The sequence below is a fragment of the Centroberyx affinis genome, unplaced genomic scaffold, assembly GCF_046629955.1.
Source record: "Centroberyx affinis isolate AG114_WGS23_722 - 3 ecotype Tasmania unplaced genomic scaffold, CSIRO-AGI_Caff_v1 ptg001882l_1, whole genome shotgun sequence".
NCBI classification, from domain to species: Eukaryota; Metazoa; Chordata; class Actinopteri; order Beryciformes; family Berycidae; genus Centroberyx; species Centroberyx affinis.
In genome coordinates this window covers 1-25,961 of record NW_027280254.1, presented here as the reverse complement: position 1 = coordinate 25,961, position 25,961 = coordinate 1, and the positions used below count along the sequence as shown (strand labels likewise).

Sequence of the window (25,961 nt, the reverse complement as noted above, 5' to 3'; positions counted from 1 at the left end):
CCATTCTCTACATGTGTACTGAACTGCTGTTGCACTGTTACTTCAACCCCAGCAGCAACTGGCAAATCCTGCAGTAATAATGCAGCATAGACTCTGAGCAGGAGGGGACTGGCTACCACACTCCAAGCCTCTCAGTTTCCCACATAGCAATATTGCTGAGAAACTTTTTGCATCTTTCTTCCTTATGTGCCAACTGGGCTATGGTTTGAGAAAGAAAACCAACAAAAACAAAGAAAAACTTTTAATCTTCTGATAACCTTTTCATTTGGCATGCCACACTCGGGTCGGCAAGTAGCCAGTGGGCTCCCAGATCAGCTCCAGTCTGGCCTCATGCACACAAGAGGAATGGCCACAGCTGCCGGGCCTGGACATCTGCCCGCGCTCCTCATCACCCCAATTTTTCACCAAACTTCCTCCCCTCTCCTCTCCACTCTGCTCCTTACCAAATAACTTCAAACCCCCTCCTCCTGTCACCCAGGCGACGGACACAATTTTTCATCGGGCAAATTATTTAGCAGGAGGATAATTGTTCCAGGCTTTTACGGCATAGGAAAACATACATAAACTCTGTTCTAACTGCGGACAAGAATTCCCTGGGAAAACATCCATGTGCTGTTAACAAATGAGCCGCGTCTGTCTGTCTGTCCAACTGTCTGTCTGCTGTGTGAAAGTGCGGCCGGTTGTGGATAGAGTAAACAAGTTTTTTTTTCTGATCTGACCCTTCACAGATGAACTACGCTGTGATAAAGAGCACCTATATTCGTTATTCTGCATAGTGTGCGTTTTTGGAGGATGGATGACACCCAGCTGATATGTTCCTCTTCAGCTGTCTGTTCCCACATAACACAGCTCAGTGAGTGGCCCATACCAATACTTAACAACCACAAACACTTGAGCACACACACACACTGTGTGTGAATATAGCTCTTCAGACTTTTAGAAATAGTCTTACCTATATGGTTGTTCTCCTGTATGAGTCCTGAGGTGGCGGGTCAGGTTGGCAGAGCGAGGGAATATTTTCCCACAATATCTATAAAGGGGAAAAAAAATAAATTTTAAAATGTGTTCACACTGATTAATGAAGTTTTACTACAGATAATGTAGATTGTGAATGACTATTGTTTCATATTGTGGATGAATAGAAGATACAGAACAGTTAGGACACACACACACACACACACACACACACACACACACACACACACACACACACACACACACCAAGGGTGTGATCAAAGCACTGGGGCCTCCTATTTACCTATTTACCTGCTAATCAGTAATACCTCCTTGTGTAAACAATGTGAGAGAGAGAGAGAGAGAGAAAGAAAGAGAGAGAGAGAGAGAGAGAAAGACCCCTGGGTATACACCACTCACAGTGCGCCACAAGGACATCACATCCACCATTTGAAATAGTGTTTATCTCTCACACTGGGGCAAGAAGGACTTTAAATTCATACTTGCTAACAAATGGCCACAGAGAAAGCAGAAATCCTTTTAGAAAACACCAACCAGCTAATTAAATCCACTCTCAAAAGAGACTAAGCAAAACATTCAGCAAAACAAAAAATACAATTTTCAGAAATGTTAAAACTAATTGTCATAGATCAACGCTAAAATATTGACTTGAACATTACAGAGTAAACGGAAATGATCCATGCTTGCATAAAGGTTCAAATGCTGGCAAATCAGTTGCCATGGTTACCTGCAGGTGTAGCGCTCCTTGCCCTTGCGCAGCAGCGTCTCTGGAAGGGCTGAGGGCGGGGCTCGGAAATCAAACATGGAGGGGACGGAGCGCAGCAGGTCACCGGGCTCTGGCTTCAGTGAACCAAACGTCTCCAGCTTCTCCGCCATGTTCTCGATGGCTGACATCTATGGAGACAGAACGGAGGCGGGACAGAGTCAGGTGTTTGCCGTCAGGTCAAAAACACATTGAACCCTCATTTAGCATTGAGAGGCAGTCATTTACTATGCACTGCAATAATGTCCATCTTAAATCATTCAGTTTTGTACTGAGTCTTAAACAATTCCTTAAAACAAGTTTAAAAATCTGCCAATTTGATGAGATAATTCTAAATCAGTTTGGTTGAAGAATTTTCTTGTTGAAGAAATTTTGAAGAAATTTCTTTCAATTTTATTCAACCAAATTTAAAATTTTAACCACATTTTCATCAACCTTGATTTGCATTGTTGTTTTTTTTTTTTTTTTTTTTTTAGCAAAAAAATGGTTACAAATTATTTTAAGACTCAATACTAGACTGAATGACTTGGTAAGATGGATATTTTTACAGTCTGGGTAGATAGTGGCACAATTAACCATTTTGGTTTCTAATAGCAAAGTTTTCTAACAACAAAATAAATGACAACAACCATACTTATTTTACATGAATTATATTCATATCATAGTTGCTTTTACATGAAACATACATGCCAAATATTTATAAAGATTTGGTGCTAATTTACAGTTAAATGCTTGTCACTGCATAAATCAATAATGCTTTCCATACAGATTTGTTCATATCTTGTTTGATTAACGAGCCTTGTGTTTTTTTCCTTTAGTGAACAGGCATCAGACCAGGTGAAATAATGTGAAGCAGGTATTGGGTGAATTCTTATTATGATGTTCATCAATGATTCATGAATCACAAGGTCAAATTCCTGCTACATGTGCATGCCAAATAAAATTGATTCTGATTCATAACTTTATACTAAAACCAAATTTGCATTCATTTGTGGTCAGTGGAGCGCAGGTGTGAAGCTTTCTATGTTAAATTTAGCCAACTCTCTTCCCCTCTCTCTCTCTCTCTCTCACGAATGTACATGCACATGCAGATACATAAGCACGCACATTATACACCGGCACAAAGACACAGCAACAAGGACTGCAGCCAATCTACTAATGAAGCTGAACATTTGCTTTCATCAGATACCCTCAGAGGAGAGGGGAGATACATGTACTTGTCAGATGGTGTGTGTGTGTGTGTGTGTGTGTGTGTGTGTGTGTGTGAATGAGAAAGTATATGCTGCATGGTGGCCATAGTTGATTAATTGCCAACAATGTGTGCGAAAGAGAAAATGCGTGTGTGTGAGAGAGAAGAATGTATTTGTAATGTGTGCCTGTATGTGAGAGAGAGAGCTAGAAAGCGTATGTGTGTGCAGAATATGTGTGCTTACAGGCATGAGCGTAGTATGTGTGTGTGTGTGTGATTGTGTGTGCATTGTGTGTATCTGCTGGTCGTAACTGTGCATATGTGTGTGTGTGCCTGTGTGTGTGTGTGTGGCAGAGGAGTGATTCATGTCCACTGCCGGGCTGTAAACCATTCTGTGCACAATGTGGGCAGACAGCACATTCGTCAATATGAAAGATGTTGACATTACTGATCAAGGGCCAGACACGGGTAATAATGATATCGCTGTGCTGAGAGGGGCGGGATGGGGGAGGGACGAGGGAGGGAGGGCGGGTGGAAGAAGGGAGAACTAGGAGGAGGAGGTGTAGGAGGAGGAGGGGTGGGGGCGAGGGGGGTCCCGGTAGGCCGCAGGGCCTGTCAGCCCATCTCGCACACAGGCTTTTTTTTTTTTTTCCTTAAAAGGGGCCACGCGAATTTGCATTATTTTGCGTGTATTGAATTTTCAGCCTGTTTCTTATTCTTATTTCAATAAGGCAACAAATCAATGGTGATTCGGGTCCTCCAGCAGAGCCCTGCTCCTGCTCTGACATCCCATCTCCTGCTTTCACCCCCTGTCACTCTCCGGCTTCACGCCAAGATGGAGGATGAAAGAGAGAGGGAGAGAGAGAGAGGGCGAGAGAGAGAGAGAGAGAGAGAGAGAGAGAGAGAGAGAGAGAGAGAGAGAGAGAGAGAGAGAGGAAGAGAATGGGAGCAGAAGTGAGCATGATGAAGGAACAGAGGATGGGAGAGAGAGAGGGAGGAGAGAAAAGTGGGTTGAGAACAGAGAAATATGGACTATGGGAAAAAAGAAAGAAAGAAAGTAAGAAAGAAGAGAAAAAGACAGAGCCCAGAGAGAGTGAAAGAGGCTGATGGATGGTGAAGGAGCCTGGCGTTGGGAGCGGCTGATTAGGAGTGACGGCCGAGTGTAAAGTTCCTGCCGCAGCCGTCGACGTTCCCACTGAGGGAGGATGTGGAGTGTCAGGTCCGTTTGATTATGAATATGCCAATGCTGCATGCCATGAATCAAAGGCAAGAGAGAGACAGAGAGAGCAACAGAGCGAGAGAGAAAGAGAGATAGGCAAGGGGCTGCAGGAGAGAGGGAGGTGAAATGCTTTCATATTTCTTTTGAATGTGCAATATGTATTTCATTGGGCTCTTTACAGGCGCGGGGGTAAAGCTCAGTTTGTCTCCCTTGCTCAATGAGAGCCCATAACTCCTGGGAACATTAGGGGCCCTAAAGCTGTCGGCAGTATCGAGCCTGTCTGATAAGACACTTTGGTTTTAGAGCTGTTGAAACTAGTGCATGCCTTTCCCCATCTACTGGGGAACCCACCTAGACACACTCACTTTACAGCTCTCTTCAAAAACTTTAATATTGCGCCTTTTGTCTGTGGCTCTGTTTCTTTTTGATGAAAAACAGAAAACAGAAAAAACGTAAAATACTGCATCTTTTGACCTAGTCCTGATCCGTCACAATAGGCATTTGTCCCTGCAACAGTGCTTTTTAAATGCAAGTCCACAAGTTTATGTTTTTTCTGGAAAAAGGTACATTTTATATTAGTACCTTTGGGAACAATTGACCTTTGCACATAGTAGAAAAAAAAACCCCATGTACTGATATAGTACTAATTTTCAGACTCTGTGATGTCTGTGTGAGAAATAATATTTATCTTAACCACAACTAATTCTGCAGGGCACTGGGTCACACTGCAGTGTTTTACTTGTTTCTACAACATAAATCTGGGACCCCTTCTAATCTTTATGTGACCCTCTGTTGGGCTACAACCTGCGCTTTGAAAAAAAAAAAGTAGATGAGACAAGCTTTATATTCTGTAGCTTCATATTTTGTCTTCAAAATATTCCAAAAATAATTCAAAGTAATTTGATTTCTTTACTAAAACAATCCAATAAATTTGTTATTACTGAGCTTTAAACAAGTGGTAATCTGTCTGTAATGGATTACATTTCCTGGCTACCTATAGTCTTTGAGACATTTTTATGGATGGTGAGTCAGGTTCATTAGGCCACTGTTTGACAATGCTGTGTGTCTGAAATGTCCAACCTGAAGGACAAGAGGATAAACGCCTCCACATTTTGCTCAAAAGTGATTTTTCAAAGGCTTTATACCCCCCTCCTCTCTTTAAGGCACCCCCCTCCCCTCCCCATGCCCTCCAACACCCCCCTGTCCTTTCCCCCGGGCGCTGTGTGTGCGTCTGTGAACTTGCTTGTTGCTGCAGCGTCTCTCTGGGACCAGCTGTTGATTGGCTATCTTCAGATGTCAGTGATGCTGAGAGGGCCTTAATTAGCGAGATGCATTCTCAATTGTTGATCTTTATCAGGAACCAGATGTCTGGAGGGAGGAACTACTACCCCCGACCCCCCCTCCCTTCCCCCTCCGTGTCCCAAAGAGACTGTTACCCTAGTGTTGATGTAAAGCAGTCCCCTAAACACCACCACCACCCCACCTTCCACTCACCCCCCCCATGCCCATTTCCAACAGCTCTGCTTCATTCTACAAATAAGCAAACATATATACAGAGCAGTTAGATGGACAGGGTGTAGCTCAGCTGGAAATCCCCGCTTCGACCCTTTCATGTGAGGGCGAGAGGCGATAGGTCTAAATGTAAAGCAGGATGTAAACAAATTGAAAAGCGAAGTTCAAATACATTTCACTTAAGGTGAATCGGTACAAAATGATGCACAATGCAAATCTGGGTAAAATGATGTGCAATATAAACATTCAGATGGATTTTTTCATATGAACACATAGCAAATGGACAGAAACTGACACATGTCCAGCCAGTGCTTGATGGGGATTGGCCAAAGCCATGTGAATGCTGGGTGATGTTGGTAGGAAAATATTACACAGCCCATGCAGAAGGGTGGTGGCAGGGTCTGTTTGGTACAAGTACAGACACATGGCAGTACTGTAGGTTAAAGAGGAACTTACCCAAGTTCTCTGATCTGGCATACGAAACTGAGGGGCGGGACAGAAGGAAAAGAGAAAGCAGTCAGAACCAGGAAGTGGTGCATGAATCAACAGCTTTTGATTGGACACATATGGCGGTATAGTGGGGACGATGGGTTTCGGAGTGATTGAAGTTGAATGAGCTGCCTATCGACAGAGTTATGGCAATGGAATTACAGGAGGCTCTAATAGTTCCCAACACTTCCTGGTGTTCAATAAGCTCATTATACCCGGCTACAAATACAATCCCAGTATGTAATCTAAGCCAGTATTGCTTAGCAGTAAAATTTCTTTCCAGGAAATAAAAAGCTGAATCACTCAAGGTTCAAAAAAGTTCCAGACCCCATGGTGTTGCAACTTTTGCTTTTTGCTTTGTTTGATATACGGGTTTAGAGTGAGTCAGGTGACTGAAAACAAACCCCCTCTAAAGCATACAGAAGGGCCCCTTGCCTGGCCGGGCTTAGACCTACGCTGGTCTGGTGTTTCTGGGAATGATTTGTGTGTCCAGACATCATAAAGTCATAAAGATGGCCTAAGCACTCTGTTAGTGTTTCTACTGATAGGACACCTCATTAAGGCGTGTGGGACGGCCATGTGGCTGCTGCAGGCTGGGCTGACTGGCCCATGCAGCAGTCTGGACAGGGGACATAAATCAGACAAATGAAACAGCCTGTAAAAACCAGACCTGAAACGGCCAGAAAAGGAGAAAAAAAAAATCATATGCCTGAGAAAGTGGTGTTTTCACTTTCCGACGGGCCATTCTCACCCCGCGGGGGGAGATTGAACAAATGTACGTCAACGCAACACGTCATAGACATGCACACACACATACACACACATAGGGAATCACACACTAGAAATACTGGCACAGAGAACCCGGGGGCAGAATTCAGTGCTTTAAGAGCATATCATTTTTTATATTGTAATCAAAGACACATTGTGTGAAGACGTGTCGCTGTGTGCCCTTTCCTTCTCCCACATCTGTTTCACATAGCTAACAACAGGCTTAACAGGCAGTAGCTTGGATACGGCTGGAGCCATATTCTAATGCCCATTAATCCAGACCAGTCAGCCTGGACTAACCATTCTGAATCAGAGCCTCTGATAGAAAGAATATGATTATGTTATATCATGACTGGTTTGATGCCATGTTGCTGCCATCTTTGCAGATTTAGGAATTTAACAATGACCTTCTAATAGTGAGATGACAAACACTCCAAAAATCATCAAATCACATCCACTCTAAACTCAAATGACTTCAATTTCAAAGCTTTTGGCCAAGACTGACCCAGATTTTGGGACTTTTGACTGATGCCTATTAAGGCATCAGAACCACACCAAGATTTAGGCCCAATTTATATAAAATAATTCTCATAATATGAATACAGGTACTGATGGTCAGGTCTAATCTAAACATCATTACGACTCTTCCAGATTAGAGCACTTATTTAACATTTATCATGGGTAATTGGTTGATAATGTGTGATTTAACTATTTGTGCAAACAAGGGGTCTGCCACCCCACATTTTTCCCTCTAAATACCCCAGTTGTCCCAGTTCGTGCTGATGCTGCACACAGAACCTACCTGTGGATGGAAGAGAAAGCCTGGAGCTGGCCGCATGTACTTGTCTTTCAGAGCCTCAAACGGATCACTCATCTTCCTCTTCTCAACCCTGCTAATAGTAGATTTCTATCAGCTCTTAACACATGCACAGCAGCAAATAGCACTATACTGTTACATTCAGCATTGGAAAAAAGAGTTGTAGTTCACGATTAGCATTATAGTACTGTGTAAGAATACTGTTATAATTATAGTACAACCTTACATTCAACACTGATCAACAATAGTGTTTCATTAGAAAAAAATACTTTGTACTGGTGTATTGTTGTTGTTCTGCAAACAGTGGATCTCCTTTTTTACTGTAATTGACACCTGACATTGTAATTGACACCCACTTGGAGAAAAGTTTACATTACCCCAGAAACAAACCATCTAAAGTGGACAGTAAAATGTTGAAAATGTGTCATTGCGTCAATCTGAAAATCCACAGAGGTTTTTATAGGATGTATGAAAATTTATTTTAGGAGAATATGTAATACTATATTGTAATAACACTGTAACTCTGTTTAATTTTACACAAGGAGTAGTGACCTTCTGACTTATGGTTAAGTACTGGGGATCACAGTACCTATAAATGGGGTCCATGAAGAAAGGAGTGGGTCTGGCATGCTGTAAGGAGGTGTCGGCTTTGGGGATCTCCACCATCACCTTCTCCTCTTCATATCCCAGGTTCTTCTTTGTCTCCTCCTCTCTACCAGTGCGGCCACGGCCCCTGGTCCCCATGCTCAGGTCTAATGGCTGATCCTGATTGGTGGAATGGGAGGTCTCTGGTTTGGAGGAGGCAAAAGGAGCGGGCTTCTCCTCCTTTCGCTTGGTAGTGAGGTCAAAGGGTGACTCGGATGAAGATTTGCCCTGGGCCTTCTTGCCGTCGTCTGGCGGCGACTGTGGCTCACCCTTCAGGGCTGGAGGTCTGAGGTCCCTGTCTGGGAAAGGGTAGACAGGAGGAGAGAAAGCTGGGAAGAAAGGCAGTGGGAACATGGAGGGGTAGGGCAGAGACCCAACCTTCTTGTCCTGTAGGCCAGCCAGCCCTGTGGAGCCAAAGTACTTCTCAGCAATGGAGGCAATGGCCTTAATGGAGTCATTGACAGCCCCTGACACGGCTGTATGCTCGTCCAGCGAGGGGGGGAAGAGGGCAGGGACGGGGAAGTCTTTAGCAGCGCTGCTGCCCGTCAGGCTGGGGCTCTGGGGGCCTCCTTCACTAGCCTTCCTCTTGGGGCCCTTGCCATTTTCCCGGGCAGCCCCCCTCTCCCTCTCGCTGTCCAGGTCGCTCTCCAGCTCGGAGCCCGACGTGCTCTCCAGGTCACTTCCGCTGGGTGTGCTGACATCATCCAGGTCGCTGCTCTCCGACTGGTCGCTCAGCTTGTTCCGCTGCTTTGTGGAGGATGAGGAGCTCTGGATGTGGAGCTCTGCCCCTGGTATCAGGTTGCCAGGAGAGCCGCCGTCTTTACGGAGCGTCTTGAGGAGCTCCCGGGCCTCCTGAGCCCCAGGGCTTGGAGGCAGCAGCGGGCTCTTACTCAGCTCTGTGCCAGGACCGGCAACCGGACCGAGGGCTGGCCGTCTGATCGGGGAGGTGGTGGCAGGGATGAGGGGTGGCCGCTGGTAGAGTCCCGAGGGGAACAGGCCGGGGAAGCTGAAGGGAAACGCTGGAGCGGCGGGGAAGGTCAGCCCGGCGTGGTGGCGGTTGGCCCCAAAGTAGTCAGCCAGGCCGGCGCTACTGTGGCCCATGGCCCCCAGAGCCGACTTGTCCATGCCGGGGGCCCCGGGGAGAGGCATACCCTGGGCAAACAATCCCCCTGCTGTGAAATGGTTCTTCCCTTCGCAGAAGCGCCGGTGCTTGTTGAGGGAGGAGGTGGTGCTGAACATCTGCCCGCAGTCCTTGCACTTGATCTGCGTGCGGCAGTCAGCGTGCATGCGCTTGTGACGGCACAGGTTAGAGAACTGGGTGTAGGACTTGTGGCACACCTCGCCTGCAGGGACATGGAGACAGACATAGAACGCATCAGTATGCAACACACATGCACACACACACACACAGATACACACACAAAAAATTACATTACATTGCATTACATCTCTGGTCAGTCTAGAGATGTGCTTCAGGGTGGCTGAAGCGAATACAGAGGAAATACAATATGAATCATATGCTGATGTTCCCATCAATCCTCTGACAATGGTTTTCCAGTGGAATAAGGGGGAGAGATGTGTCTCCAGATCCTGGCATTGTAAGGGAGGGTTGTTTGGTTGACGGTGTGAGTCAGTGGCTGCCACTCATCACCTGCACATCAAACCAAACTCCCAGGCATCTCCAGCCCCATTGTCCTCCCAGGGACACTCCCAGGGAGTCCATAAACAATCACACTGACACACACACGGACATGCAGGCACATTCAAAAAATATTCACATAACAGAGACACAAACACAGGCATGCAGACATACAGATACACACACATTCACAGCCACACACAGTACAATGGCTCTATTTTAAGTCTGTGAAGGAAGCGGAGTTGAATGAATCCTATCCTGCAGGTCCGGTTCCCAGGGACAGGTCTCACGTCCTCTACTGCCCCTCTCCCCTCTACCCCCCATCCCTCTCCTGGCCTCTCCCATCACCCCCTCAGCCCCCTCACCTTGTCCCCATAGCTGCGTCCCTGTCGTCCTGCTCTCAGTGATCTTCCCACAGTCAAACCGTGTGTGCCTGTCTGTCGCTCTGTCTGACCCCGGGGATGTACGGTGACAACACTCCGCCACAGGACAAAACCATACTGTCTGACATTATCTACTGCCATTATTAGTCTGTCAACATTATCTACTGCCAATGAATGATTTATTTGAATGTATAAAAAGGGGGGTAGTGACCGAGTGTCTTGCTGTTTTCCCTAGCTTTACTCTCTCATGGCTATTCTTACCAAAGGGTAGAATGTATTTTATAAAAAATAAGGCAAGATGTCTCTCTTCATCTTGCCCCCTGTCTATTGCCGGATATACTTTGCAGATCAGCTACAGTTACAGCTGACATTTCAATAAGACTTTGATCATCCAATTATACCAGGATGCACTGAGAGACAGATCTGGATGATTGATTTTGCACACATTGTTACTGGATCTTCAGAACTAGGATGAGGAAGTGGTTAGGTTCACATTGTGATTAGACTACTGCATGGTCTGGATGCCTTCCAGCCACAAGGTGCACATGAGGCAATTTAAGGAGATGAAAAGGAAGAGCAGGAAAAAGTATTAAATAAACACTCCCGAGGAACGCCAAACGGGACTTTTCAGGCCAATTTTGCTTGCTTTTTTAGGATTAGGGCTTGGGTTTAAGTTTAAGGTTAGAATTAAGTTTTGGGTTAGGATAAGGCTTAAGGTTGAGTGTGTGTGTGTGTGTGTGTGTTTGTGATCTTATAAAATTCAATTTTAATGAATACAGCTCAAAATTAAAATTGAAATTAAGTGTAACTGCAGCTTGGTTTTGGCTTACACAATCAGATCTGGTCAAAATGGTAGTTACATTGGTACATTTTAAACCTGCCACAAGGCAAGTGTTTAAAAAGTTTGAATATTTGAATATCATTTTATTGATTCAAATGGTTTACCCATTCATTAAAATGGATCTGTTTGAGCCAAGGTTGTATACAGTACAGTTAGTACTTTACTACTGAAAAGCGCATACTGTACTTTACATTAATTTACATATCTGATGTCTGGGGCAAAATTATATTACCAACTGGGTCAATGTCATAATGGATTAAGAAGTGTTGATAGAGCACAAGTAAATATTAGATTAGTCTCAGGGCTTTTCACTGATGCGTGTATGTGTGTGTGTGTGTGTGTGTGTGTGTGGGGGGGGGGGGTTGTGTGTGTGTCTGTCTATCTGTGTTTGTGTGTGTTGTTACGAGTGTAGCCACATGGCCTGAGAGAACCAGAAGAAGAAACTCAGCACCATAAATCATGCACTCGTGACGTTTACAGACTAACAACACACACACGCATGACACGCCGGGTGTGAGGGAACTGATTCACTACGCACGTGTATTTAGTCAGCTCTTCATAAACTTGAAACTAAATATTATAAACACATTCCTGAGAGGAGAGCGACGGCTAAGTAGCGGCTAGGTGAGTGTGTGAATTAATAACCCAGCAGGCCTGAGTGCTTCACATTTATAGAGAAGCTCTATTCCTCTGAGGAACACACACACACACACATAGACGCTTGACTCACAGACACATAACGTGCACTAACACACAAACAGTCACATGCACATACAGTACAACACAGTCCAAAACACGTACATGCCCTTCAAGAGCCCTCAAACAAACAAACACTTCGGACACACACATGGTCTCTCCCAGGCAGCTGTCATGTTTGAGGCTGCTCTGTCTTTTTTACACAGCCATTAGTTGTTTTTAAACCTGCATATTTTCTGCTGATTACAGCAAATGGACTCCTATTCAGAGGGAGCATAGGGAAGAAGGCTGTACATGTGGTTGCTATTTGTGAGGAATGGTGCATGTGGTGGAGGGAGAGAGGAGAAAGAGGGGAGTCAAGAGGTCTACAGTGGAGACGCAGCCACTCTGGCCTATGTGTGTGTGAGTGTGTGAGAGAGAGTACATGTGTGTTTGTGTTTGGAGGGTCAGAGAGAGAGAGAGGGCAAAGGGTGAAGGTCAGAATGCTTTAGGGGAAGAGATGTGATCTGCAGTGTGAGGTGGTGAAAGTGTGAAAGGTCAAAATGTGTGTGGGTCTACCGTTTACTGAGAGAGAAAGAGAGTGTGTGAGAAAGAGAGAGAGAACGAAAAGAGAAAGGTTGTCAGATGGGGAGTCAAGGTAGTAACTTGGGGGTCAGCAGTAGGTCAGGCGGGGTCAAAAGAGTCATTGTGAGAGGCAACAGTAAGGTTAGGCCAAGTGGGATTGAGCTGAATTACGTGCTGTTTAAATGCTGTTATCACAATATCAGCATTGTGTGGGAACGCTGACGCAGAATATAACTGCATGAGTCTTGGCTTAACAGAAATGGCGTTGCCATTCTAAACAGAGCTACAATAATCCCATGTGTAATTCCTGTGGAACAAAGAAATGTTACATGATCGATTCTCATGAAAGAGCTGAGGAAGGAAAAAAATGATTTTCTTTTGCCAAATTGAACATCACAGTATTTCTATTAAAAGCATGACACAAGTGCATTATAAACGGAACATCTGATACATTTAAAAAACAGTATAATTACTATTAATGACAATTAACACATCATGACATAACACTGATTTACTCTCTTAAAGTGTAAAGACATATTGAGATTTTTTTGAAACAAAATGGAATGCATTGCAATGACAAATAAATAAAATATCATTCACTACGTGTGACTAACACACTTCAGAATGGGGAATTTATTATTAATCCAATACCCAATTTCTTAAACTATGGGTCTGGGCCCAAAAAAGGTCATGGACCAATTGCTGTTGGGTCCCCATATGACAAGAGCACAAGAGCACTTATAAGTCTTAACAAGCCTGGGTCCCATGGTGAGACTAAATTTACTGTATGTGAACCCTTGGCTGAAACTGTTTAAAAACCCCTGATCTAGTAGAAGATGTGGAGGAAGCGTGCAGACTTACATAGGTATGGTCTGAGTGACTTACATATGAAGGGCTTGACACTGCTGTGGATGTGCTTATGCTGCTTGAGGCCAGAAGAGGTGGCGAATGTCTTGCCGCAGTCGGGGCAGGCGTGGGCCCGCGCCCCGACGTGCTGTGAGCGGATGTGCCTCTGCAGGTTACTGGGGTCTGTGAACACCTGCTGGGGGAAGGAACCACACAGACGCACAGGGGAGTTACTAGCTGCTCCTGCTGACGCGTATGGATATACCAAGTGGGTCACACAGCTCAACTTAAAGATATACAGACATATAGCACATACTACAGACAGTTGTAGACACACATTCACACACATGAACAGACAGACAACACACAAATACACACACACACTCAACCTTAAGCCTTATCCTAACCCAAAACTTAATTCTAACCTTAAACCTAAACCCAAGCCATAATCCTAAAAAAGCAAGCAAAATGTGCTCACTTTGGAGGATCTTCCTCATCTTTCTGTCCTTGTGATGACATTTGGTCCTCATAAGTATAGGAATACAGTAATACACACACACACACACACACACACACACACAGAAACGCAGACAAGCTCTTGGACCAGACACTAATTTCCCCTCCAACAGTCATCACTTTACCTTTGAGCAGTTTTCACATTCGTAGTGCTTGCCACTGTCATGGGACATCTGATGTCGAATCAGGTTAGACTTCCAGTTGAAGGCCTTGGGACACTGGTCACACTTATATTCCCTCTCCTCAGAGTGGGACAGAGCGTGGGCCTCCAGACTGCAGCAAACACAGAGGGAAACCAACAGTGATGCTGACGATTTATTAGTCCAACCAGAAATTCTTTTTGCATCATTAAAAGAAATGACAGAGCAGAAAACAGATGTCCCGCCACAGAATGCAACTCTTCAGAGTAATCCCAGAAATATAAAGACATTATGGTCGGACTGAGAGTTAAAGTTAACTTTGGTGTAGTTTCCTTTTATAAGCCTTATAATTCTGCCCTGCATCCTGCATCATATCCTCAGACTCATATACAAAGAAAAAAAACTTTTGTAATACCTAAGAGAATATATTATTTGAATGCATTAATGTGCAGATTGTATTAAGTGGACATTTTACTAGCTTTCTTGCCTTTGACCAGCCAACTTAGCCAGTTCATTAATTCTTACCGTTTTATAGTTTGGTGACAGTGGAAACAGACAAATATATATATATATTAGTATATAAATATATATATAAATATATATATATAAATCAGCAAATGTAATCTCACAACAGACTAGCAAAAATACAAAAGAAAAGTTTACATTTGTTTCACAGAGAAACTATGTTTGAGGGTGTGGGCTATCCTCTCACCTCTGGACATCGGGGAAGACCTGGTCACACTCCTTACACTCGTGGGGACCATGGGACATGTGGAGGGGTCGCAGGTCTTGGGGCTCCTGGGCCTCCAGGTCGCTGTCCCCTCCTGTGTGCATGAGCAAACATGAAGTGAGACAATATACACACCAAGTAGACTATTTGAGCATGAACTGGGAGTCCATTCAAAAATTAAATTGTTTTGGTCATTGTGTATCTAATCTCTTATTAAAAACAGCTTCACGTCAGATCACAAATGTGTCACAATATACAATTATAAATGACAGTCAGCTATTGCAAAATGCACGCGGCCTGCAGGGACTCATTACGCTCTCATGAAAATTGCACTTCCCTGCATTATTACCTCCTCCTAGGAAGTTATGTTTTCGCCCAGTAATTTGTTTGCCTGTCTGTCTGTCAGTAGGAGAGATCAAACACTTCTGAATGGATTTCCATGAAATTTAGTGGACAGGTGGACTTTGGGCCAAGGAACAACTGATTAGATTTTGGTGGTGATCCGGATCTAGGGTCTCCACCATTAGATGATTATTGGGTTTTTTTAGCCGTAGCTATGAAACTAACAGAGATAGAGCCTTGATTACAAATTCTAAGGGTATGTTTGCAGGGTCATGAAATCAGTTTAACTTAAAATTTAAGTGATGTCTTTGGGTGTAACAGCAAGTTGGAGAATTGTTCAGTCAGAGGCGGAGATTTTCGCTTTCCGCGTGTCTTCTAGTCTATTACATAGATCATGTGAGGAATATGTATATTTGTTTTGCCAATTGTCAATTACTGGGGAAAATGTACACCAATTACATACAATCCCTTGTTGCTACATACATCTCCTGCTGTATCAAGACCTCATGTGTTCACTGTACCATTGTTGGTTAAAATCCAGATTTTGACTTGTCACATGGCATCCCCTTTTTCCCTCAACTTGCATAAAATATAACACAACACAAGCCCTTTGGTAGACTTTTTTTTTTTTATCAAAAGCGCCTTAGAGTATCATGAGTATGAGTGCATTTTCAGTGTGTTTGGCTCCAGTGGGAAACAAACCCCTTACTCTGGCAGTGTTAGTGCCATGCTCTCCGCTTTGAGCTACACAGCTTTCTTGTCACTCTTCACTATACGCTATTTTAAAATGTCATAAAAATAGCAGACCTGTTTTAAAAATAAGTCAAACCTGAGTTAAGGAAGGAGGAGGGGGGCATCCCACACGGCTGCTTCTGGTGGTCCAGCAGCTGGGTGCGGGACTCAAAGTGCTGGTCACAGTCCTCACAGCGGTACTGCCTCTCCTCTGCATGGTAGAGGGAGGAAATGTTAGCATACTGTGTGATGGAGCAAGGTGTATGTGTGTTGTAAGAGTGTGTGTGTGTGTGTGTGTGTGTGTGTGTGTGTGTGTGTGTGTGTGTGTGGTACGGACCATGAATATCAGGAGCCATGGTGTCACATGAATACTCTTCAGCCTTCATGAAAAGTAGCAGCTCCTCACCGGGACAAATCTCTCTAGTGACTTTGTAGAAGATCTACAACACAAACACACACACATGCACATTAAAATTAGGATGGTATTTAACACATTTTCTCATTTTAATTACAGAAGTGGAGATAGTCTGCTGAACTTGCCGGTTACGTTTTTTTTGTGTCCCGTGCAAAATGTGTTTTGGCTGAAATTGTGTTTTTGATGTTGCCCAACACATGTAAAAAATGTTTCATGACCATGAGACAAAGCCAAACCATGGAAACTGCATTGTAAAAATATAATAATATAATAAATAATAATAAATAATAATAAATATAATATAATAATACAAAAACTCATGCAACTACAGTACCAAATTTTAAACCAGCAGAGGTCACTTGGAGCAGTTATTACAAACACACACTCCCACATTCATACGCTCACTTGCTACATGCCCCCCCCCACCCACCCACCCACCCACCTACACTCACACAGAGAGGATAAATATACATGAAAACACACACACTCATTAACTTGTAATAGATCATCATGTAGGACATCCATCTCTATGAAACAAAACGAACACATACAACCATATTGTAGAATAAACAAACTCTGCCTGACAAATACTGTTCACACGTGCGTTTGCGGACACGGACACACACACACACACACACACACACACACACACACACACACACACACACACACACACACACACACATACACAGGATGCTCTGGCCTTGCCTGCAGTATGGAGGAAGAGGCAGTAAAATGTGTGGAGAGCAGGCTAATTACTGTATAGTGATAGATTGTAATGACAAGTGACTCAGTTAAAATAATTTGTTAGTCTGGTATAACTAACTCTGGTATAACTTGTATCACATGAGCATTTTCAGTGATGAAGGAAATGAGGGAATTTCCAGCAGTGAGATCAATAATGTAATGCTACTGTCTCTTCTGATCAAGGTGATCAATTAAGGAGGAGCTCAACTCCACCTTGGCATTTCCACATGGATGGCCATAATACAAATTTTAATAAATTGTTTTTACGCATCCATTGCATCTACAATACAAACAGATCATGAGAACATGCCACGGCTAAGTGTGTGTATGTGTGTATCTGTATTTGGAGGGGGGGTCAGTGATTTTAAGGAATCAGCTGAGAGACCCTGGGATTGTGGCGCTTCCCATGGACACACAATGGCCTTTCTCTGTGAAACAATCGGACATGGCGTTATTTTTGGCACGCCTTGAAGGTTTAACATATTAACTTCCTCTGCTGCGTCGCCGTGACAATGATGATGGGGGAATTTATTAGAAATGCAACAGGGGGGGAGGGCTTCTGGGAAAGCACGGGTCACAGGGACGCTGGTCCTGGAGGGAACTGCTGGCTGGGTCTGCTGCACCTTTCCTTGCCAGGACACTAGGGCCACATTGGTCTATAGAGGGGTATGATAAATATCTTGGTCACAATAAAGTCCATGAGGTATTCTACTATTCTATAATTGTTCATGGCATTGTTCTAACATCTTGTAAATGATATAATACAAAATATGAAGCTATTGATTTTGTTTGGGACACACTATGACTCACTCCAGCACCCCTGGGGGTTCCTAGACTCAACTTTGAAAAGCACTGGGCTAGAGGGAGCAAAAGTGAGTGAAATATTAGGGTCTGACCCATACAGAACTTTTGGATCTGATAGAGATATCAATAATTGAGGAGTGATTGGTGAACAGTAACTAAATGCAGACATAGTTTTGTGGTGGCATGAAAAGTCTGAGTGAAATTCAGGTGTCAAAGGTGGCAAGAAATGGCTAGAGGTCCAGACATGCAGGGGAGGGCTAAAGGCGCTACAGGCCTGGTTTCAAATACAGGGCTAAACATGGCTCAGTTGGGTTATCCAAGGTTGACACATTACATATGCTACTGAATTCTATCCAAAGCAATATTCATGTTATTATTTTTGGAACATTTGAGCAGATCTTTTCATTTGCCTTTATTTCACCAGGCAGGTCAAAAGCGATTTAAAAAGCGATGATTTGTCAGCTGGGTTGTAATGTCAAGTTGATGAACAGTACTTAGACTCTCATGTAACACATGTTGATTTGGATCTGGCTTTAGTAGTGTTGTAGTAAGTTTTGTTGTGGAGAAGTGTGGCCCTGGTCAGAAACAGGACTGCTGTGCCCCCATTGTTCTAGGAGAGAATATAGGGAACTGAGAGGGTCCCAACAGAGTCCCTGAGGTACCCCACTCTAACCTCTGTACACCCCATACACACAAACACACACACACACACACACACATATGCACGCACATGTGGACATGCACAGACCTATACACACGCATACATGTATACACACACACAAACACACATGCTCCTTCCTGCCCAGAACTGCAGCCTTCACCCCAGTAAGGCCACCATAATATTGTGAGTTAGAAACAATCAAACGGCAGTTCAAACAGACATGTAAGGCTGCAGGGATTCCGCTCTGAGACACTGATACAGGCTTTGAGGAGGGAGGGCTCCTTGGAAAGCTACCACGGCCCGGCTAGTACGCGGTGGACTGTGGCCACGGAACATAAAAATTAATGGACACTGTGAACACCGCTTTGTTCAGAAATATGAGAGCGCTAGTTCATGGTAAAATGCAACGGTGAGGCTTTAGAATTTCAGCATGTAACACAGCTAGCAGGAGGGAATTGAAGGAAACGGGCAGAGGGGAGGCATAGTGAGACATATGGAGACTGTCCTTCAACCAGAAAGTCCAGGTGAGGGCCCCCTTCAAGCCTTCATGCCACCATACTGAAGTGTCCTTGAGCAACGCACTGAATCCCTACCAGCTCCATGGGTGCTGTTGTCTACCTGACCCTGACCTCTGACCTCCCTGTAGAGGGGGAACAGGTGAAATAAGAAGGATCAATAAAAATGCCTGTTCCTCTGCAGCTCTGCATAAGACGATGTCTTTTTGGGTAAAGTGGTGGTAACTACGGGCAAACGGCACAAGTTCCACTTTCAGAGGTCACAGCCCAGCCTTTATTTCCCTGGCTGAGGCCAGAGAGGGAGCAGAATATGGCAGGGGGATTTTAAATGAATCTCTGCTATTAAAGAAATGGAGTAAAATCTGGGAGGCATGCGGGCACAGGAGGGTGAGTGCGAATGCGAGGGGAATTCCCCCAACAGCTCCACCCCTTCCCTGAGGGCCACCGCAGATAAACAGTGAAAACACACACAAACAAACAGGCTGCAACTCACTCCAGAACAGAGGACGCACTGTTCACTCCGGTCCTCGGAGTCACCCTTAGAAAGTAATGGGCACACACACACACACACACACACACACACACATACACACACACACCGCCAGCAGGCTAGTCCGTGGTAATTAACAGACAGTGGCTTGAAATAACAAGCTAGTCGGCAGATAAGATAGCTGAGGTGTTTGAGTTCACATGGTGAGGGCCAGCCAGCCACCACACCTTTAAGACCATTCTTACTGCAAACGAAAACTAAAAAAAAAGATGTCAAGTAATATCTGAAAATATTGGAAATCACTTTTTTTCAAATTCACAGGACCTTGGCCTGAGATTTAAGCCTCTGAAGTATTTTCTGTACACTTTGGATCTGAGTGTTCACATTAATGAAAAGGCCTTTAGTCCGGCCTTTAGACAGCAGCCAGGACAAACAGCCACCTCTCTTTATGACTGAATGTTATCGTCTGGATAGGACGTCCTCATGTTGGAAAGGTGTAAAGCTTTTCACTGTTGCGCCTTTCTCTTTCACTCTGTCTATCATTCAGTTTTTTATTCCAACTATATGTGTTTCTCTACCTGTTTCCCTCTCTCTCTCTCTCTCTCTCTCTCTCTCTCTCTGTCAGAGGTTACAACCACGAGAAGATCAGAGGCTATAATCTGACTAGTTGGTTACCTTGACACCATTAGTCATTAGCAGAGTAAACAGAGTCACATTTTCCCCGGACACACCCTGTTGGCCTGCTCCTCGCTCACACACAGCTCATTCGGCAGGTATGCCATTCACTGACGCCGCTCTGCTTCTACACTACTGCTCTTAGTTCAAAACAGAAATCTCTAGCTATTTTAACACCCCAACACTATGAAAAAGAAGGATACGCCGGCACTACATTCATGCTACCTTTAGGGTTTACAGCGCAATGTTTCAACACAAAACAAAACAGTTGAAACAAGAACAAACACAACAAAGCTAGCTGTATTGCTCTAGCCAAATGAAGAATCGAGTCCCAAATGTTCATAAAAATGCCCCCAAAATTCTTTATTTCCAGCCAAACAGAGTATAGAAAAATGCGTACAACAATCTTTACTTGTACTTCCTCTGCTCAGCAATAGCACATTAGCCGGAGTACCTGCCCACATGGGGTGCACTCCCCCTGTAGCCACAAAGTTCATTCACCATGTACAGTATGTTTGGCAGTCACCATCGCTTGGCTTGTAAACAAAACCATTTAGGGGCTGAACTAGCAGTATGGAGTCTTTGAATGTACAGCTGGTTCCAGCAGGTTTGATGAACAGGTAACCAAGCCAGTTTGGTCTATAGTTCCATATATTTGAGTTTGGATCAGCTATGGGAAAGTGGCCTCATGTAGTAGTAGAAACTTATTTATTTGAACTTCTGATATCTGATGAACAAAATATAATTTCTGTTCTTGCATCTCTAAATCTCAACTTTTAAGGAACTAAGAAAAACAGCATTGTTGATTTTGATGAACACAATTTTGAAGTTATCCAATGGGGTTTTGAAATAATTTTATAAGCCTAAGAGGTTGGAGAATTTTCTCAATCTACAAAGGACCATGTGATCCTTCAGTTGAAGTCAAAAAATGAAAATCAGCAAAACTGGAATTATAAGGTTTTCACTTGACAACAGCGATATGCTATGAAGAAAAAAAAATCTATCGTGTGCAATCGTTAGATGTTTTTTTTTTTAATACATTTTTTTGTTACAGCCCTGTTTTGGAATTAATTCTCTTGCATTTTTCATGCATTGAATTATAGCTTTGAACTGGTATCTCAGTTTATTTCAGTCATTTGCTCATTTCACTAGTTTAACCTCTAGTGCCAATGTGCTCACAATCGTTGGGTTGTAGTGAATGACTGTCAGGGCGATGCTTGTATTCCCCTCAGCCACTTCATCCCACTCAATACTGAGTGAGAATCAATAGCGCTAATGAGATTAACGTTCATATCCCTCTGCACTGTCTTATGAAAGGCTCTTCAGGGCCTCGTTGGATGATGTCAATTAGACTTTTAATCCATTTTCCTTTCAAATGAGCCAGTAGAGTGAGGAACGCAGCGGAGGGATTTCAGTGCTAATTGCCGTAATTATCCTAACGACAAAACATGCTGATCATGGAAGGATCTATTCAAGTAATGCTCAGACTGGGTTAGTCAGTGCCTCAGCAACAAATGAGTATACCAGGAGAGCCCAAACATTATGGCATGGACGGTCAAAGGCTAACGTTTAACACAAACAATAGGCTGCAGGCCCAAATTAAAAATATAGCAATTAAGGTTTTAGGTTTTATGTAATCAAGATGCCTTGGAATGAGTCATTTTGTCAAAATAGCTTCTTGCCATACCATCTCAAAAATGTTAAATGAAAAATTGAATATGACTGAATATGAAATTCAAATACAGAATATTTTATACTATTTTGAACACTGTGGAGGGACATTTTCTTTTGTGGAGGGTTGGCTATAGCATGCATTTGCTACACTGTAGGTTTCAGTGTGGCTCACAAACTATGACATGTGCCATCTCCTTCCTCTCCAGTATTTCCTGTTGCCTTCCACTCTATACTGTAAAATATATAAAGCAATAAAATAGAGATGTCTTGAAAAAACACAAAAGCAGTGCTCAGATTAGCTCTGTGAAATGACCATAGGTTGAAAGTAAAAGGCTGAATCATTTGCTTTGTTGCATTGTCAGTAAATATATTTGCTGCTGATGCTATTGTTAAAAGACAAAAAAATATGATCCACAACCCAAGTCCCATTGATTTTAAGTATAACCTAAAACTAGGACAATGCTGCAGAACAATGTAAGTCACTCTCCAAACCCTGTTTTAAATTTCAGACTCAGACTCAGACAGACAGAGAGAGAGAGAGAGAGAGAGGGACAGAGAGAGAAAGTATAAGTGGGATACCGAACAGTTCCTCAGGCAAGGCAAAACAGACTTTTTCTTCTCTTTCCCCTCTCATCCATTCCTCATTCCTCTCTCATTCCCTCACCCTCTTGAGATTCATCATAAAGTTTTATGATAAACAGAACTGGGTCAGCAATAAGAGGACGGAGGCCAGGTTATTCCACAAAGTGGGACTGAAGAGTTAGTCTCACACTGGCAGGGCTAAATGGGGGCTTGAAAGAACCAAGACCAAATAATAACCTCTACACCTGGAAATTGCAAATCACTGCCTTATACTGTATGAAAACGATAACTCAGATATTAAATCATCTCTGTTGATGGCAAGATGCGAGAAGATTTGTATAAATCTGGTTCTGGGGGGTAAATTTAGCAGGATAAGTAATACAGCATGTAAGCCCTGGCTGGTCCTGTCAGGCCCTGCTGTGGAAAACTGGTGACCGTGTGTGTTGTGCGGCTGGTGCGTAATATGTGGTTTCAGGCTGGGTTTAGACTCAGCACTTCTCAGTGGCAGTAAAAAACCTGTTGGACTCAGGTACTGTGCGTTTTAACATTTCCAGCTCGCAATGAGGAGCATGGGGAGTCATCTGAACCGCAATGAACAAATCACAGTCCTGCAGAGTGCATGCACTGAGGCGCACACACACACACACACACTCAGACTTACACACGCATGTAAAAACACAGGCAGTCACGGGTGTGAGCATTGCACCAACGCACGCACACACTCCCGAAACACAATGAACAATTCACACACACGTCATACACACATAAACTCATATGCACACATCCAAAACAAAAGCATTCATAAGCACGTACACACACACACACACACACACACAAGCAGTACTAAAAACTGACAGCCGCTTTACAAGACCACCCCATTTAGGCTATTCAATTTAAGCATACAGACAGGCATTGTGAGGCGCTACAGTGTGTTTTCAAAAACACCAATGTTGGCCGGAAGGCTTAAAGACGGCACATTGTGCTGTGTTGTGACAGTGTGTAATACTTAACAATCACCTCATCATAGCCATGTCCGTGACCTGTCGGAGCCTTACACAGCCACCCGAGCAGAACCACAGTGTTGACAGCAAGTCACACCTCACGGAGAGGGCAGCTCTCTCTCTCTTGCTCGCTTTCTCTCACTCCCTGTTTCTCTCTCTCTATTTTAAAAGAGAATGGGGTAAGTACTTTTGGAAAGCTTTCCCTCTGTCTCTCTCCTTCTCTTTATGAAAACAGTGGGGCTATCCGCTTTCCCAAGTTCTTCCCTCTTTACTGAGACAGCAGGGTGAGAGGAACACAGAGACACACAAGGGAAGATTCAGAGAGGGGATTCGGTCCTGGGCCAATAACTAAAATGTTCACTAAAACATTTCCCATTACATCAGGATGGATCATGCCAAATGCAGAACATACAGATATGACTATACTGCATTGCTTTTATCACAATTGGAAATCTCCCTGTGTAATTTGCAGTTTGCATGGTCACTACTGTCTTGGAACTGAGTTATGAAGTGTTCCACTAACATGTGCTTTTTACTGAACACAAGAGGGGTTTTTTTTCATAGGTTTGGCTGGAATTTCAATGGGTGACATTCAACAAGTATTCTGGATGGACCACCAGTGAGAAGTGATGACAAACATGCAAGTTAGCTGATGAAGTCTTTTTTATTCGGGTGAAGTTGTGGAATGCATCCACACGTGTCAAATAAGGTTTAGGCTCCTGTCTTCCTGCACACCCCCCCCCCCCCAACTATACATGTTTCTGTGTAGTCTGTGGCTAACGCTGGTATTACCGAGGTGAACAGGCCCCCATGCGTACAGCACGCATCTCTGTCTGCAGCCAGGTGAGCAGAAAAGGACTGTGACATTCCTGGCATATCTGAGAGTTTATATCGCAAGCGTGACTGGGAAGTGTGTGGAACTATCATCCCGGCAGGCCGCCTCTGATCCTGCCCTGTGGTCCCTGCACGGCAGAAGCCAGAGCACAATTACAGAAAGAAAACACACACACACACACACATACACAGATAGCAAGGAGCCTCTGTGGTGCAGCGTAGGAGAGAGCTGTGTGTGTGTATGTGTGTGTGTGAACTGAAGGCAGGGTGGGCCAGCCGCTCAGGGGGCTATCTGACTTAGATCACAATAACACCTTTTAACACAACAGCATGCAGACAGGCCAGCCATTGGAAAATACAGGGAGGGAGGCCTTCTGGCATCATAAAATACACTGCTGAATATGGTTTCAAACATCTGAACTCCTTTCAAGTGCACTTGGTTTATCCTGCCAGACAGCAAGGACTCAAAAGTGGACACATCATCATTTGGGAGATAAGAAAAATCAAGTGATCCACATGTGTTTCTGTTTTTTTGTTTTTTTTTGTCTTCAAATCATACTGAAGTAGTATTTTGTTGAGGTTGTTCTGCCAAGCAGGCTGCGAGTGTCCCCACATACCTGATCATCTATCTGGCACGCTGTCAGGTTGTGCTGCTTGGCCGCAGGGGCAAACTGGATGTGCTTCAGCCAGCTCCCGATATCTGGCTTGCTGGCATCCACGCAGAACTTTACATGGCCTGACCCGTCCAAGATCTGTGAAGTAAAGACAGAGCGAGAGAGAGAGGGAGAGAGAGAGAGAGAGAGAGAGAGAGAGAGAGACAGAGAGAGAGGGAGAGAGAGAGAGAGAGAGAGAGAGAGAGAAAAAGAGAGGGATCAGACTTTGATCTGTATCAGCCCAGGTTACTGTGTCCAAACACTGACTAACCACATACCTCCCACAGAGAAATAAGACTGAAATGTTAGGAGTCGGTCTGTGGCATAACACACACACAAAAGCATGTGCGTGCGCATGTGCGCACGTGCGCATCCCTGAATGCTTGCAAGCATTCAGAGATAGATGTACACACACAGACACACACACGTACACACAGACTCAAACTCATGCTTGTGTGGGTGCATGTATGTATGCATGCACGCTCTCACACACACACACACACACACACACACACACACACACACACACACACACAAACATACATACAATTTGGGTAAAGTACAAGCAAAATTAATGTTGATTTTCTAAAATAAGTTCTTCTTGAAAGAAGTTGAACTCTTTCAAATATCTTAATTCAGTACAGAATACACCAGAATAAATAATCCAATGAAATTAAAAGTAATTATGTGATTATCAATGTGATTTCATCAGAGAGATACCAATGCAAACATTTGTAGGCCTATGAAAATATTTGTATGCATTTGTTGGCATGCTCTTGACAAACATGAAATTAATTATTACATAGGCCTAATTGATATTTCAACAGTAACACATATAGGAATTCCTGTAACTTGTTTCTAAATGGAAAATAATAATAATAATGATCTAATTCATCATTTTTTATTTTTTTTTTACACTTGTCTGAGCTCTCCAAGATCTAGATTTTTATTACAATGGTAATAAAAACAAATCTAACATCAGAATAATTTTTGAGGACATTTCTAGATATTAACTATATGCCTACAATGAGTAAATCAGACCTAAGACAACACTATAAACAACACTATACTGAAAACAACACTATAAAAAAAATGAAAATAACA

The 25,961-nt window shown here is 43.6% G+C and overlaps 1 protein-coding gene across 6 annotated transcripts in view; it reads right to left on the bottom strand.

The window, feature by feature from the left end:
• Positions 1–24,948, bottom strand: part of mecom (MDS1 and EVI1 complex locus) — a 32,167-nt gene extending 7,219 nt beyond the window's left edge. Inside the window, exons 1-11 of one of the 6 annotated variants that reach the window (XM_071530083.1) lie at positions 24,822–24,948; positions 16,144–16,246; positions 15,904–16,017; positions 14,715–14,826; positions 13,988–14,135; positions 13,386–13,542; positions 8,322–9,720; positions 7,718–7,808; positions 6,115–6,141; positions 1,703–1,869; positions 953–1,030 (exon numbers count right to left, since the gene is read on the bottom strand). In XM_071530083.1, the coding sequence (XP_071386184.1) occupies positions 953–1,030; positions 1,703–1,869; positions 6,115–6,141; positions 7,718–7,808; positions 8,322–9,720; positions 13,386–13,542; positions 13,988–14,135; positions 14,715–14,826; positions 15,904–16,017; positions 16,144–16,192 (2,342 nt within the window). In that variant the 5' untranslated portion in view covers positions 16,193–16,246; positions 24,822–24,948. The remainder of the gene's footprint in view (positions 1–952; positions 1,031–1,702; positions 1,870–6,114; positions 6,142–7,717; positions 7,809–8,321; positions 9,721–13,385; positions 13,543–13,987; positions 14,136–14,714; positions 14,827–15,903; positions 16,018–16,143; positions 16,247–24,821) is intronic. The other 5 variants (XM_071530084.1, XM_071530085.1, XM_071530086.1 and 2 more) reach the window with 5 other exon arrangements.
• Between the last annotated feature and the right edge of the window lie 1,013 nt (positions 24,949–25,961).